The following is a 15,609-nucleotide window of genomic DNA, read 5'->3' as shown; positions in this document are numbered from 1 at the left end:
TCAAAAAAGCTCCCAAATAAAACAAAAAAGCTCCCAAAAGCCAATTTTTGGAGGCATGGTGCTGAGTGCTGGGAGTGGGTGGCTCTTCTGGGGTGCTGAGAGGAACGCAGCAAGTAAAACTCCTCCAAGAGCTGATGGTGGTTTTCTGGGGGTGCTCCAGCAGCAACTGGGGCTGAGTTATTATGGGCCACAGCTAGGGCATCAGGGATAGGGATATTTAGAGCAATATTGAGGATGCATTTGCTGTCAGAACTTATCCTCAAAGCAGGGTGAAGCCTTGAGATTTTGGGGGTGTCTCATGGGAGGTAGGGAGTGATGCTCCCCCATGCAGGGAGTGATGCAGCTCCTGTGGCAGGACTCTGTGGCTGTGGCGGGGGTTGATGCTTGGGGAAGCTTTGCAGATGGGTTCCTCCAAATCTACAGGTGCAGGAGAGCCTGACTGTGTAGAAAGACTTTTGCAAAGTGAGGGTGGGTGCATGTTATTGGCATTCCCTGTACTTCTGTCCCTGCTGCAGCATCCCCTGGCTTGGCCTGTCTGCAGTGCTGTGGGGGATCCAGGGGGTGGCCCTGGTATGGTGTGACCCTGCTGTTGGGGACAGGGCCTGTGCATGGGTGGACTTGCACCCCAACAAGCATGAAGAGGAGGCGGAAGGGTATCAGGACTTCATCCATAGCTGGTGGGGTCACTCCTTCCCCATGACATTTTCACTTCCCACTTACGGGAAAGTGAAACAGGGACCCACATGGTTTCAGTGCTGGATGTTGGGTGATGGGGCTGATTTCTCACGGAGGAAGGAGGTGCCATGCTTCCCAGGGGACCCATCAGAGACCCATCCTCTGCAGCCAGGCTGTTGGCACAGCCTCCCCCCAGCATCACCAGACACTGGGACACTAGGGCTCCTCTGGAGTGGCTGTGCACGTGGGGTTTGGCTCTCTGACCTAGTTTGCTGGCAGCTTCCATAAAGTGTGTCAGGAGCTGAGAGCATTCCAGTGAAACTCAGTCAGTAGCAACAGCATTGCCATATATATTTACCCCCTTTCTGGCTGGACTTGCCCATTTCTGGTTGGATTTACCCTTTTTTTTTTTTAACTGGATTTGCTCATTTCTAGCTGTATTTGCCCATTTTCTGGCTGGATTTGCGAGGCAGGTAGCAATGCTGTAGAAGGGAATGCCGGGACACTTATCTGTTTGTTGCTACCATATGTTTCACCTTCCCAGGTTTTACTTTCATGGGGGAAGGGGAATGCAGGTGGGACCTTGGGGAAATGAGGAACCCCCAGTTTTCCCTCCCCCTTGTCCCTGACTTCTCACCCGCCTTATCACTGCCTGCCTTCCACCTCTATGCACACCCTCTATCTGCACACAAAGCCAGCTCGGGGCAGTTCCCATGTTGGGGCACACCCTGGTGTGTTCGTGTGTGTATGAGCCATCAAGCCCCGGAGCAGGGGGCTGGGCACCCTCTGGCTTCTTCACATGAACCACCTGGAAATGGCAACTCATGGCAGAGGGAGGAGGCTCCAGAGAAGCAATTCCACCTCTGGATTGTGATTCTGCAAGCCTGAACTTGATCCCTGAACAGCGCCTGAGGGGGGCTTGAATATAATTTGTAATTTGTTTGGCTGAGAAGATCTTGAAAATGAAAAAGCTTCACCCTCCCAGGAAAGACTTTGGGCACTGCTGAGCAGATGTATACCCACTAAGGTGGAGTGTGGAGGGTTTGGGTGGGAAGGGGTTTGTGGAGTGCTGGGTGCTGTCCTGGGAGCCTTCATTTGCTTTGGGATATTCGCTGCTTGCTGAGGATTCTGCTTGGGTAGTTTCAGGGTGAGGATGTAATGCTTTCAATTCCCAGCTGGGCAGGGAATCTGCGGTAGCCCTGGCAGGTTTGTTGGGGACATCACATTCACCCCCTGCCATCTAGCAGGGACACTGGTGACATTGGCCTCATTCTGGCTGGCCATGGCCCCTTGTCTGAGGATCTTTCCTTAATTTAGGCAGGGAAGGGTAAAAATCACTGTGGTGTGATACTGGTTGCCCACTGCTGCTGGAGTATGGCAGCTGAGTATGGCACCCTTCCCTCTAGTGGCCCACCCTGTTCCCACAGGTCCTTCCTCCACTTGGCTTTGTCCCCTGTGCCCACAGGAACCCTGGTGGGTAACAGCTTCCCAGCTACTGCCCTTCCTGGGGAGCCACAGGGGTCCTGGGACATGGTGGTGGGACATGGCAGCCACCTGCCTGCTTGTCTCTTTCTGTCCAGTGGCCAGAACTTGGCTTGTCCTGCTGCCCCACACTGCCCCGTCCTTGGTACCTGGTTCCTGCTGCAGTACTGGTGAGCTCCCACTTCCCAGAGATCACCCTGCCTGGTTCTTCCTTCCTCTCCTGCTGGAAGCCCTGCCCCATCCTTCTGTCACCCAGGGTTCACACCGCCTCAGGATCTGTCCCTCTTGTCCCCCATGGCGGCTGCGGTCGGTGCATTACCACACTGAAGCTTCACATTCTGCTGGGGCCTGGGGTGGCTATTGCACCACATCCCAGCTCAGAACTCTGCTCGGCTTTCCGGAAAGTTCCCATTGCTGAGGTGGCGTTTGAGGAAGTACCAGGGCGAGCAGAGACCCCTTGGCAGACCTCCACGGAGCCAGCTGGACCACAGGCAGGCCTGCCACCTCCTTCTGCTGAGCCCAGGGACCGTGTGCTGGTAATTAGCTCTCCTTGATTAATGAGCCCACAGACCTGGGAAGGGGAACTTGGTGTGCAGGCAGGCAATGTAGGGTTTGCCTGCATTGGAGGAGGAATTGCAGTGGGAACTAGATCAATCACTAGATCAAAGTGGGTGCCAGACACCCAACAGGGCTCCTATGCTGGGTTTTCTTGGCTCATGGCCACTATCCTGGTTGCCATCACAGGGAAAAGCAGGGAAGAGCTGTGGGATGACCACCACTTTATTACCTGGTGCTTGGGTGCGGAGTGCAGCTCTGTCAGGTTCTGGTCACACTACTCAATCCCTGGCACCTCGTTAGGGGTAACACTGATTACCTGGGGGAAGCTAGAGCCAGTAAAGGGAGCATGCTTGCCTGTTACTCCCCGGCAGAGCCCACAGCCTCCATGGCAAACACAGCTCCTTAACTGAACAAGCCCAGCCCTCATTTGTGCCCCACCTAAGGGCTTGGAAGCCCACGGCTCTGAGAGCAGTGGTGAGATGGGTGAAGGGTGGGCACACCCCTGCATCACAGGGGGCTCCTCCCTGGGCCAGGATGCTCGGCTCTGCTGGGGGAAGAGGTGCATCCCAAATGCTCTGTTGAGTTGAGTGCATCTGAGGTGGGCTGGGGTAGCTGCAGGAGCCTGTGGAAAAGCAGCCAGCACCCAAGTTTGGGGGTAGAGGGACTTGCTGAGCCCCTTGGTCCAGACAAAGGGGACCAGCACCAGACACCCCCAGATCCTTCATCCCCAGCACTGGGAAAGTGAGGGCTGTGTGGGTTTGGGATGGGGCTGAGGGGTCTGGTCTTCACGTATTCTGGTGTCCTGACTTATCCAGCACCATGGTGCCAGGGTGCTGGCAGCCCTTGCCATTCCCTCCTCACGCCATTTGTCCAGCCTTTAAGTCTTTTACAAAACAGCCCCTGTGGTGTTGCCTAATCCTGGGGAGGAATGCAGTGGGTCAGCACTGGGCGGATTTGGGCTTGGCAGGGGCCACAGCCAGGGTTACCCCCGATCCCCAGCAGCCAGCTGGGTTACGGGATCTCCCTGTGTTGGTTTCGCTTCTGGAACATCCTCATCTTGTCTAGCACAGAGGTTAAATGATTAATGATTGAAGGAGGGAACCAAGTGAAGGCCTGATTAATTATTTACTTGGTGAGTCTGACAGCAACAGGGAGCTGCCAGCCTGGCGCACTGGGACCCTGTGCTTCCCTTGCTGGAGTTTTGTCTTCACCCCTGTTCCCAGTGACCAGCAAGGAGAGTCCTCAGCCACCCCAGACAGTGCTGGGACAGTGCCAGTGGTGAGTGCTAGTGCAGTTGTCTCTCCTGTTAGGTCTGTCCCACCACTGTGTTCATGCCCTGGCACAGCACTGGGGATGTTGGCACTGGTGTAAATGGGTGACACTGGTGGTGACTCCTTGGCTCTACCCGGGACAGGGGGCATTTGTGGGAGCCCCATACTGGTGTTGCTGTGTTTCCCTCTGCTCCTCTGGAGCCAGTGCTTAGCTGGGGTTGAGCCTGCCTGTGCTGGTGTCACTGGGATCTGGTGACAGCAATGTCAGCCAGCACCATCGCTTATCCATTTTCAATAATAGATGAGGGCTTTCTAGGTGTGGAGGTGGGAGAGAAAATTTTATTCTCATTCAGGGATTTTTGTGGTGCTGGTTGGGATTGCTGGGACCAGTGGGAAGGTCCTGAGTGCTGCCGATTTCTCTGGTGCTGTCAGCAAGGAACCACAGGGGTCAGTTAGCCCTGGGTCCCTGTTACTCCCTCCTTGGACACTTGGTCTCTGGAGCCTGAAGCAAAGCCATACTGTGCCAGGAGGTGCCAGGGAGGTGGCACTGTAGCCACATCCCAGCATCACCACTGGGATTCTGGTGTCTCGAGGTGTAGGGGTCACTGGCTGCGGGAACCCCATGATGCCTCAGGCTCAGCAGTATCCAGTTAGTGCTGGGTCAAGAATGAGCTTTGCTGAGCTGTGCACTTTGCACTGAAACCGCAAGTGTTGCTGAGGGCTGGGACCTGCCTGAGTCACAGAAAATGTGACTCTGACTGCAGATCAGACTGGCCTATTTATGGCTCCAGGAAATCCTCAAGCTCCTTCTTAGCAGGTCTAAAAAAAACCTCCTCCAGCAAACCCAAAATAAGATGGTGCCGGAGTCACTAGCAGTGCTATGTGTGCTGGCATGGTGGGATCTGCCTCCTGCCTGGAGCCTGCTGAGGCCATGATGCTGGTGGGTGGGAAGGGCAGGGTATCCCATCTGCCGCTTGTTGGGATAGCAGGGATTTGCCCTGCCAACAGCTATGATGTGGGATGGGTGTTCTGCTCTGGGACCTGGGACACCAAGTGAGCCCACATCCCAAGCTCTGGATGCCACAAGGGCACGCTGCTAGGTGTGTGCACCAAGGGTGCTGCATAGGTGCTCTGCCAGCACTCCAGGGTGCCATGCTAGAGCAATGCCAAGGACAGACAGGGCTCTGGAGCTGGGAGCAATGCCATGGTGGGCATATGGTCTGTGAGGAGGGGTTTGGTGTGGTTTGGGTGCTCCAGCAGCAGCACCCTGCCACTGGCTGGGATGGGGACAGCCTGGGAGAGGGGACAGCCTTCTGGATCCAACTGTCCATGTCACTCCATCCTGGCTTGCTGCTGTCAACCAGGGGAGCTGCATTCTGGGGGGTGACAGCCCTAAGGTGCAGCCAACAGTTTGAATCAGGCATATTCAGGCATATTCCCTGATTATCCACAGTGTGGATAATCCCCCACTGTTCTGTCCCACAGCCCAAATGTCACCCCCCTGGGACCATGCTGAGACCCCATGGTGCCTTCACCTCTAAAGGGATGGCATCTATGTTTCAATCCCTAAGCTGGGACCCTCCAGCATTTCCACATTCCTGCAGCCCCCCAGTTCAGGACTGGGTGATCCTGAGGCCACAGCGTGGTTGGAGGCCATAGGAAAACTGGGTTGCTTTACTGAGAATTTTGGCTGTGGGACTCCAGGCTTCACTTGGTTTTGTGTCTGGGGACTGATCCTGATGTCTCCATTTCCAGGTCCTGATGTCATCCTGAGCCTTGCTGGCAATAGAAGATGTACTGACTGGTGAAGGTTTCTGTGGCCAGCCCCTGCCATGGAGGAGGAGGGATCTCTGCCGGTGGCCGCCTGGCTGTCTGCCCTCCATCTCGACCAGTATGTGGAGAGCTTTCAGCAAAGTGAGCTGTGGTCGGTGTGGGACTGCCGGGCCCTGACGGACGAGGGGCTCACCCGCCTTGGGGTGCTGCTGCCCGGCCACCGCCGCCGCATCCTCCTGGGGTTGCAGAAAGCCTTTGCTGAGGCCCCGCTGCCCACCGGGACCCACAAGCCCCCTGCCAGTAAACCTGTCCCCATGAAACGCCACATCTTCCGCCTGAGCACTGCAACAGGGCCGGAGCAGCTGGAGCCCCGGTGCCCACCAGTGCCCGGTGGGACCCCACTGCTGGAGCCAGAGCGGGGTGCAAGCTTCACCCAGCTGCCCCCACCCATCCCACCCAGGGTGGGCTGCCGTCCCCCCCTCAAATTCTCACCATCACCATCGGGGGGCAGCCCCGAGGCCCCCTCTGCACCCTGCAGCCATCTCCCAGCCCTGGAGGACCCCTCTCTGCCCGTGCTTGGGGAGAAGTCCCCTGCTGACAGCAGGGCGAGACCCCCACTGCCACCGCTGCCAGCCAAGCGGCACCAACTGGAAACCAAGTGCCAGAGCTTGAAGAACCCCCCGCTGCCTGACCGTCCCCCTGTGCTCCCCCCAAGGGCTATGTCCCAGAGGAGGTAAGGGGGTGGCAGGGGCGTGGGCTTGGGGATGCCCCAAGGCAGCAGGGTCTGTGTGGGGGGGCTACTGTGATGTGGGTGGAACCCCTGGGGTCACAACATGGGTTGCCTGCCCTCTCCAGACCTTAGCACATCTCCTGCGAGTACCCCCACCCCAGAGCTCAGTACCTCTGGGGGTACCCCCAGCCCCAGCACATCCTATGAGGGTACTAAACTGCTCCCCCCACTGCCAACCCCAGCACAACCCCTGGGTGTACCCCTGCCCCAGGCCACAGCACACTTCCCTGGGGTAGCAGCACTGCTGGGGGGGGAAGGGAAGGTGGTGCTGAGATATTTGTTTTGGCTGTGGCTGGATGTATCCACCCTGATCATCCCAGTCACCCAGGTCACCCCAGCCTGACATGGGCCAGGGGTGCAGTCCCCACAACAATGTAGAGCCCTGCCTTGCCCCCACCTGCAATGTAGGTGGTGCCGAAGCCTGTGGAACTCTTGACACCAGCGGGTGCAAGACAGTGAAGCGCAGTGCACAGGGAGCATGGGGCAAAGCTGCTGCCAGCTTCTGTGGACAGATGACATGGGAGCAGGCTGGAATGTCGGGACAGCACCGCTTGCAGTCCTGCCTTTGATGTCCCAACCCTCCAGGGCACTCCCAAATCCTGCAGATGTGGAGTGATGACTGGCAGTGCACTTTGGAAGGGGAAGACGAGCTCCTGGGTGCCAGCACCATCCCGGGATGAGGTGGGGGAATGTCAGCAAGCCTGTGTGCCCCCCACCCCGAGAGTCCTCCCCTGTTATCTCCCCAGGACCCACAGACCCTAAGGGGTATATGTTCCTGGAGCTGGGGTATCTAGCTGGTCCCCTAAAGGGGTCCTGGGAGTGAGCCTGGCTTTGTCCTGATGGTGCTGGGTGGTATCCTGTGTGTAGTCAGGATGAGAATGGGAGGGCTGGTGGCTGGGCTCCCCCTTCAGTTTCCCATCCCTGTGTCCCAGTGGGTTTTTTGTGGTGAGTGGAGGTGATCCCTCCGCCCGTGCTGTGCCCGTGCCCGTGCAGGGAGTGGGCTGGGGGCTCAGGCAGCTGATGTGGGGGGCTGGCATGCCATGGGATGGGTATCACCTTGGGGCTCCTTAGACTCCGGATCAATAGTGTCCATGCTGGCACCCCAGGAACTGTTCCAGTGCATTTCTGCACCGAGACAGTCACCCAAATCCTCCTGGAGCCGCTCTCCATCCTGCCCTGGCCAGGAGGCTACCCGGGCATGACGAGGCCGATGGCTGTCCCTTTGGTGCAAGCTGTGCTGGTTTACTGCTGGACATGCTATCGGTTTGGTACTTTTCCCCTGCTGGTTCGGTGCCAGCTGCGCCGTGGGTTTAGCGCCGTCCGTGCGGGGTGTTTGGTGCCAGCCACGCCCGAGTTCTGGTAGTGGCCATGCCGTGGGTTCCTACTAGCCATACCGAGGATTTGGTGCCGTACCTGCCGCTTGCTTCGGCCAGCTCAGGAAGTTTTGCTGCAGCGCAGGAAGTGCCGGGGTGAGAAGCTGCGCTCCCCGCCGGCCTCCCCGAGCCCTGCCCGTGCTGCCGCTCGGTCCCGCCGCGGTTCCTGTCACCTGCCCAGGTAGGAGGGCACGGCTGGCACAGCGCCGGGCGTGCCGCACAGCAGCAGGCGGAGGGGCCCGGGGCGGCGGAGGGGTTTTTTTGGGGATGGGATCGAGCGCTCGCTGCCGGCGCTACCGGGTGCGAGTTTCGCTGTGCCGGCTCCAGCGGGTGTTTCCTGCCCTGGCCTGTGAGCCCCCAGGCGCTGTTGTCGCCCCGTCCCTGCTGTCCCCGTGGAAGGGCGCTCCTGCCGCGGAACAGGCGCTGCCCAACCTGGAGCGGCATCCTAAAAGCTGTGCGCTTGGACTCCGGGGATGGGATTCCCCCCTGGAGCTGCCCCGGGGGATGTGGGGGTGCTTAAGGGTCCCTTGGGATCTGCGTGGGATTCAGGACGGGATGAACCTGTGGCCTCGCCAGGTGGCGGTGGCTGAACAGCACCCCCGGGACACAAGGGTGCTCCAGTGGCTTGGGGGGACTCTGGGGTCACCGTGGCAGAGCCCTGGGGGCTGTGCCAGTGTGTGACAAGTGGGTGGCCATAGGGCTCTGGCACCTGGTGTGCCATGATGCACTCATAACACATAGATTACACGTATATGTTGGTGCTTGGTAGTGACAAAAGGGAATGTATATGGGGGTGTGTGTGTGTGTGTGTGTGTGTGTGTGTGTGTATTTCTCGCATAGGTCTTGATGCTGTAGTGAATATATGCAGGAGTATGTCTGTGCATCCATATATATGTTATATGTGTCTTATATGGATATATTGGGGAGCTCAGAACTACCCAGTTGAGTCCCAAAACTCTGATTTCAAAAGTCACTTTAATTATATGGCCAGAAATGTATTTGCTATAGGAGGGTTCTTGTTTTGAGAACATTTTAAAAATAAAGGGCTATAATTTCCTAAGAAATTCTTTCCTCTGAGGGTGGTGAGGCCCTGGTGCAGGCTGCCCAGAGAACCTGTGGCTGTCCCATCCCTGGAAATGTTCAAAGCCAGGTTGGATGGGCTTGGAGTAACCTGGGGTTGTAGGTGTCCCAGCCCAAGATAAGCTTTAAAGTCCTTTCCCAGCCAAACCATTCCATGGTTCTATGACACTCTTTGGCCAGTGCTGGTGCCTAGCCATACCTGTGGTTGGAGGAGATGCTGTGGTACAGGATAGCTGGCGTGGACAAGGGGTGCTTTCAAGAGGGTGAGGGTATGAGTCACCCTACGGTGGGCGTTGGGTCCCGGCTCTACGTGTGGGGCAGCATCTTCTGGAAGCTTGTGAAGTTATCCACACTGGCGTTCCCTGGAGTGATGGGTGACTGGTTAAAGTGCCCTGTGCTAGGTCAGAGGGAACTCCACAGCCCTAAGGTGCTGCTATTGGTCCCAAACCCATCTCCTGCCCCCTGGGGGATCTGACTTGGGTGTCTGCAGCCAGTGAAGATCAAAGGCCTGGGGTTGGGGGGGGATATGGCCGGGCTGCCCAAGGACCAACAACAGGGGGGGATGCCTACTCATGTAGAGACTGATGGTTGCTCATGTCTGGATGATCCTTGCCCATGCTGAGTTGATCTCACATCAGGGCAATGTTTGCCCAGGTCTGGATTGTACCTGCCCATATCAGGGTGATGCTCACTGCATCCAGGCTGGGGCTAGGGCTCTTTGCCAGCAGCTGTGAGGCAGCTGCATTACTCTGGCCCTGTCTCTGGGTGGGAATGAGACCCCACCATAACCTCTTGTGGAGATGGGAGTGCCCACAGGGGAGGGACCTCCGAGAATGAGAGCTGAGGAAGAGCTGAAGCACCCCTGTGTATGCAGACAGCCTGGGAGCAGAGCAAGTGACCTGGGCACTTTTAGGGTGACACCACCCACCCATCTCCCCTCACTTCCGGCTGTGCTGCCGTGGTCCCTGGCGCTTCCTCCTAGCTGCTTGCAGAGCCATATTGTGGTTTCCTCCAGGCTATGTTCACCTCTGGGTTCTCACCATCTCCCCCAAACCCTGGGCCGCCCCAAGCATTCCTGTGCTAGGTGATAGGATCGTCCCAGCCCTGCTGGGAGTGGGATGTCTGAGATACTGCCTCCCATGGGTTGATGGCAGCAGCTGTGTTCAACATTGGGAGCTCTCTCTCACCAGTTCTGGACTTGATGGCACCCTCCCAATGCCAGCAGCAGGGCTGTGAGCCCCCCAGTTTTGGCCGCTCATGGCTCAGACCTAGACAACCCACAGAGGGTCCCATGAGCAATGGGTGCTCATGTGTGCACCCTGATTGTGGGATGAGGCTGTCAGTGAGGGGGGCACCCCCTCCCCATGCCCAGGGGATGGTCTAGAGATTATAGCAGCCCCCCGAGCAGCTGGTGGGGGGAGGGGGTTGTAGAAAGTGATGTCCAAGGAAGTGATGACAGAAGACTCCTTTTCAGAGGGCTGGGTGAGCTGAGCAGGGGTGGTGGCCTGGGCAGAGGTTTGGCTTTGGGGTGGTGCCTGTGGGAGAGCACCCCTCTCTACTCCCCTTAGAAGAGAGGCTGTTCTAGATAAAGGACAGTAGATAAGGTGATGCTCAGATAAGGCAGTGGTGTGCCACTTCCCTAATGGCAGAGATGGCACCAGCCAGACCCTGCCTGAAGCAGGACTGGTATCCTTTGGGCATGGCTGCATGGGGGTTCATAGGATGTAGGGGGTGATAAGGCACCCACACTACCCCATGGAGTCATGGGGAGAGATGGGAAGCCCAGAGATGCCACAGCAGTAGATGATGACATGGAGAGCAGGCAGACCAGTGGAGAGGGTGTTTTGGGGAACTGGGCTGTTATTTGTGCCTGAGCTCTGTGGGTGCTCATCATGCTGGTCCCTGGGATGGTGGGGCTAGGGGCTGGACAGGACTGGGGCTGAGCCAGAAACCCTCCTGAGAAGTCCCCATCCAGGAGATGGGGGCTGTCCTGGCCTGAGGCTTGTCACCTCACTGCTGGCCATGGAGCTTGTGCTGCAGCCCCCCAACAACACCCCAAGGGGCAAACACCATCCTGGGTGGCTGCACAGATGCAGACCCCAGCCAGGCTCTTGCTGAAGGCTCTGTGCCTTGTGTACTGTTACCTCTATGTCTCTGGGTCTCTGCACACCTGGATGCTCCAGCACCTCCTGCCTGGTGGTGTTGGAAGCAGTGCTGCTCCACTGCCCACACTCCCCTGCCCGTGCTCCCCTCCTTCCCTGCCAACATTCCCTAATGTATGGATGGTTGTGGCTGGTTCCCATGGAAATAGTTGCTGAGAAATGAGGTCAGGCTGACCCAGGGAGAGCCAGCCCTCCCGTCCTCCCTTGTTTCCTACTCCAGCCAGGGAGAAGTTTCTTCTCCAGCTCACCCCAAGCTAAGGGAAAGCTCTTGTGTATGAGCCATGGTGCTGGGAGGCACATCCCCAGAAACCATGGGGTGCTGATAGCATCACTGACCATGGAATAATGGGATCACAGAGAGGTTTGGATTGGATGGGACCTTCAAGTTAGTTTAGTTCCTCCCCCTGCTATGGGCAGGGACACCTTCCACTAGACTAGGTTGCTCCAAGTCCCATCCTACCTGGCCTTGAACATTTACAGGCATAGGGCAGTCACAGCTTCTCTGGGCAGACTGTGCCTGGGCATCACCACCCACAGAGGGAAGAACTTCTTCCCAGTATCCAATCTAACCAGCTGTTCCTTCTTGTGGCTGCAGTGGGAGGTAGCTGGGGCAAGGATGGGGATGGTGCCAGCGTGCAGGTGCCCTGGGACTCACTTGCCCGGGGCTTGGGGTTGAAATTCTGCCCACTGCCTCTGCCCTCTCCCTGGATTCAGGGATGCTCCAAAAGTACCTTGTATTTTTATACCCTGGAGAAACTTCTTAATTTCCTGGCCTTGAAAACACCATTACCCCAGAGGTTTCTGTTGATTGCCTGTCACCTCTGAGTCTCAGGAAGGCAGGTAGCAAGGAACAGGAGGTAGGAATGGCTGAGCCCAGCTGCTCAGGGGCTTTGTGGAGAGGACAGTCCCCATAGTCCCGCTCCCCACTGGTCAAGGTTTTGGGGCTGGGGGCATGGCTCACTGACCCAGCAGAAGCTCCATTTCCAGGATTTATTGCTGCCATAGCAGCCACCCTGGATGTCCAGTGTCCACCCCACCATAAGGAAGCTGGTGGCACAGAGCATCCCTAGGACCCCTACCCTGCTCAAGAAACCCTGTGGCCACCTGCAAACCAGATAAGGAAGCAGCTCTGCCATTGTTTAGACTGGAGGAAAGAAAACAGCCTGCTCTGGGATGTGGCTTTAAGGCTGTGGGTGGCTTGGGGTGTCCCAGAGTCAGATAAGGATCCTGAGCCGTGGAGGACATACAGGGGAGTGAGGTTTGTATGTCAGGAAAACATTTCTGTGCTAGAAAAGTTGTCATATAGCCCAATCACAGAAAAAACTTTGCCATGGGGTCTTATGAATTGGTTTGTGGGTTTGGATCTGCTGAGGTTTGGTCCCTTTTGGGGGTCCTCTGTGACCTCGCTGCAGGTGTATCAGGTTGGGAAGTGAGGCAAGGGCTGGTATAAGGCAGTGCTTGCTCCTCTCTCCCACAGTATCTCTGCCAAAGAGGAGGTCCCTATCACTGAAAGAGCACCTGGTATCACCCTGTCTTCCCTGCCTGGCACGAAGGCGCCAGCCCCGACGCCACCAGCACTGCCCTCCAAGGCCACCCTTCCCTTCGTGCCAGAATTTGGTGAGTACAAGGTGGGGCCCCTCCAATCTTCCCGAGCCACAGATCTTCCCTTGGGATATCTGGCTGCCAATCCATCAGCATGCAATCCATCCAATCCCACGGGTGCTGTGCCTTCCTTCTTGTCAGTTTGTTCCTCTGTTCTTGCTTGCGGTCTCTTTCTTCTCTATCCCCTTTCTTGCCTTCTGGACTGGGGGTGTCAGGTGTGCAAGACCTGGGCTGGGGGATTTAGGGTGTGTGAAGTCTGAGGTGGGGGCTTCAGGGAAAGGGTGTAAGACCTGGGTTGGGAGTTTCAGGTGATGCAAGATGTGGACTGGGGGTTTGGGTGTAGCCTCTCCTAGGGCAGAGCAAAGGTTTCTGTGGGTACTGGAAGCACCCACCCACTCACAGAGGAAAAGTGAGCCTATCAGGAGCGTGAAATGCAGATGTCCCTGGTTCTGGGGTCCCAGAACTGTGCCTTTGCATCCTCCAGTCCCATCCTCATGGTGTCCCTGGGGCTCAGCCCACTGCAGGGAGCAATGCTGAGCTGGGGACCCCCATGGAGGGGTGAAGGCTTGGTCTCAGGATGCAGCCTTGGTTGGACTATACTTCAGCTGGAATAGCTCTGCTGGAAGGAATAAGGCTGAGTTGTGTGGGATGCTGGGTGCCTCTCAAGGCCAGCAGCCCTGCAGGAAGCAGCAGCACTGATTTAACTGGGAACTTTCGGAAGATGGGAGAAGCCATGGACAGGGATCTTATCTGTCTGTTGGGGGGTACGGGGTGGAAAGCTGCTCATACCCTGATGGGTTTGGGATGCAGAGTCTTCAGGGGGTTTCTATGGTGCCAAGGTGAGCATCTACCTGCACCCCTCAATCCCCTGCAGCCTGGGAGCATCCTTGCCTGCTGCCAGGGCCCAAACAGCATAATCTGGGATGGTTTTGGGAGGAATCTGCTCCAGATTCTCAGTAGGATTTGGGAATGGGTGTCTGCCAGGGGTAGGCTGTCTGGGGCCACTTGTTCCCTGTGGGGCTACAATCCTCACCAGGAATTCTGCTGATGTGGCTGCTGGGTGAGGAGGAACCATCTCTTGCTCCCATCATCCTCTGGGATCTCATTTCCATGGTGCACAAGCTCCGGAGCTGATAAGGAATGGGAGAGGAGGGAGGGGAATCTACCCTGGAAAGCAAGCTGTGGAAAAAGCCCCTGGGAACCCCCAGCAGCAGGAGCTCCCAGGCAGTGACATGAGAGCCTGGACAGGGCTAGGGCTGGTGTCACCAAGTCCCCTTCTGGCGAGGCCAGGAGTGTTGTGACAGTGCTGGGAGGTGCCACTAGTGGGACTTTGCCCTTTTCCAGCTCTTCCCCACACTTTGATAAATCCCTTGTTGTCACAGGGATGGGGTGGTTATTTACCAAGGGAAAAGCAAGGGGGAGCCAGCCATGCCTCCCCACAGGCTCCAGGGTAGCAGGGGGAATTTGGACCCCTTGCTCCACCCCAGCTGATTCCCAGCATCTTCCCTCTCCTTTGTCAGATGACTCAGACTACGAGGACTCGGCGTGGGAGGAGGAATTAGCCAGACCAACGGGGGAGATGGCCAAGGTTGGTCCCACATGGGGCTGGAGGTGGGCAGGAGCTAGCAGGGTGACTGGTCCTAAGGATAGGCACCAGCCTTGGGATGCTCCAGAGATACTGGTTGGGGCTGGAGGAGCATGTTGGCAGTGGCTAGAGAGGGGGTTCTGCCTCACTGAGCACCCACTGGGTCTCCCCCAGTTCCCTAGCAAGAAACCCCTGGGTCTCCCATGGGGGCTGGAGCCCTAGAGCTGGAACTGGGTTGTTCAGTGGCCTTGGGAAGTATAATAAGGTCTTTCAATGGTGCTGGAACTCAAGTATCCTTAGGGAGCACCCACCAGGTCTCACCCCAGTGTCCCCAGGAAGCACTCACTGGCTCCTCCGGGATCTCCGGGGTGCACCCACAGCTGTACCCCAGCACACTCACGTGCCCAGAGTGTGTGCTAGTAGACATCTCCAGCACTGCATCTTGAATGTAATATCTGGTTTGTGAATTTCCATCTGCCTCCCTCGCTCTCTGGGGTGGGAACGGATGAATTTGAGGAGTCCTGGAAGCTGCAGAGCCCCCTGAGCACCTGAAGCCATCTGCCTTTGCTTGGGAACACCAGGGCCAAAGAGGCGATGCCAGATTTCTCATGAAGCTCCAACGTTTTTAGCTGCTATAAATAACCATCCTGGTGTTCAGCTCCTCCCTTGACTGCACTGCCCTCTCTCTGTGAGCCTCAGCATGCCTCTTCCTGGGCACCCTGGCACTCTGGGCACCTGTTGAACAGGGGATAGGCTGGTGACATGGCATCATGCCCCCTCTCCTTCCATCCATCCTGCACCCTCATGGTGCAGTGGGGGCACCAAGAAGACCCCATGTATCACCTGTGTGTGTCTCTGCAGGAAGATGCTGAGCCTAGGATGGGGCGACCACGGTCCCTGCGTTTCAACAGCCTCTTCAGTGAAGATGAGTTCGGCGAGGACCACCCCAATGCACCCCCTGCCCAGTACGAGCTTGGCTGCTGTGCTGTGTGCAGGGGATGTGTGTGTGTGGCTGGTGACATGCTGTGTGTGTGTGTATAGGCAAGGGATATGTGTGTGCGTGTACCAGGGGGTATTTTTGTTTGCGTGGGGGGTGTGAGCACAGGCAGAGAACTCTTGTGCATGGCAGGGCAGGTGAGTGCACAGGTCAGGGCTTCTTGTATACACACAGCTCCATAGTGTGCAAGCACCCGGATGTGTGAGCAGAGAGCAGCTTTGTGTGTCACTGGGTTGGGGCTGTGGTCTTGGGGGTGCCCCT

General features: G+C 57.2%; 1 protein-coding gene across 6 annotated transcripts in view; it reads left to right on the top strand.

The window, feature by feature from the left end:
- The first annotated feature begins 1,042 nt into the window (after nucleotides 1-1,042).
- ARAP1 (ArfGAP with RhoGAP domain, ankyrin repeat and PH domain 1) overlaps nucleotides 1,043-15,609 on the top strand; it is a 32,956-nt gene continuing 18,389 nt past the window's right edge. For 5 of the 6 annotated variants that reach the window (XM_062515366.1, XM_062515364.1, XM_062515365.1 and 2 more), the window contains exons 1-5: nucleotides 1,043-1,702; nucleotides 5,742-6,492; nucleotides 12,642-12,781; nucleotides 14,287-14,354; nucleotides 15,213-15,316. In XM_062515366.1, coding sequence (XP_062371350.1) covers nucleotides 5,819-6,492; nucleotides 12,642-12,781; nucleotides 14,287-14,354; nucleotides 15,213-15,316 — 986 coding nt within the window. In that variant the 5' untranslated portion in view covers nucleotides 1,043-1,702; nucleotides 5,742-5,818. Of the gene's footprint in view, nucleotides 1,703-5,741; nucleotides 6,493-6,965; nucleotides 7,231-12,641; nucleotides 12,782-14,286; nucleotides 14,355-15,212; nucleotides 15,317-15,609 lie in introns of those variants that run through there. The other variant, XM_062515368.1, reaches the window with a different exon arrangement.

This window comes from Cinclus cinclus, chromosome 2, assembly GCF_963662255.1.
Source record: "Cinclus cinclus chromosome 2, bCinCin1.1, whole genome shotgun sequence".
NCBI lineage: Eukaryota > Metazoa > Chordata > Aves > Passeriformes > Cinclidae > Cinclus > Cinclus cinclus.
The sequence above is the reverse complement of the archived record's forward strand: the minus strand, read 5'-3'. Positions and strand labels throughout refer to the sequence as shown.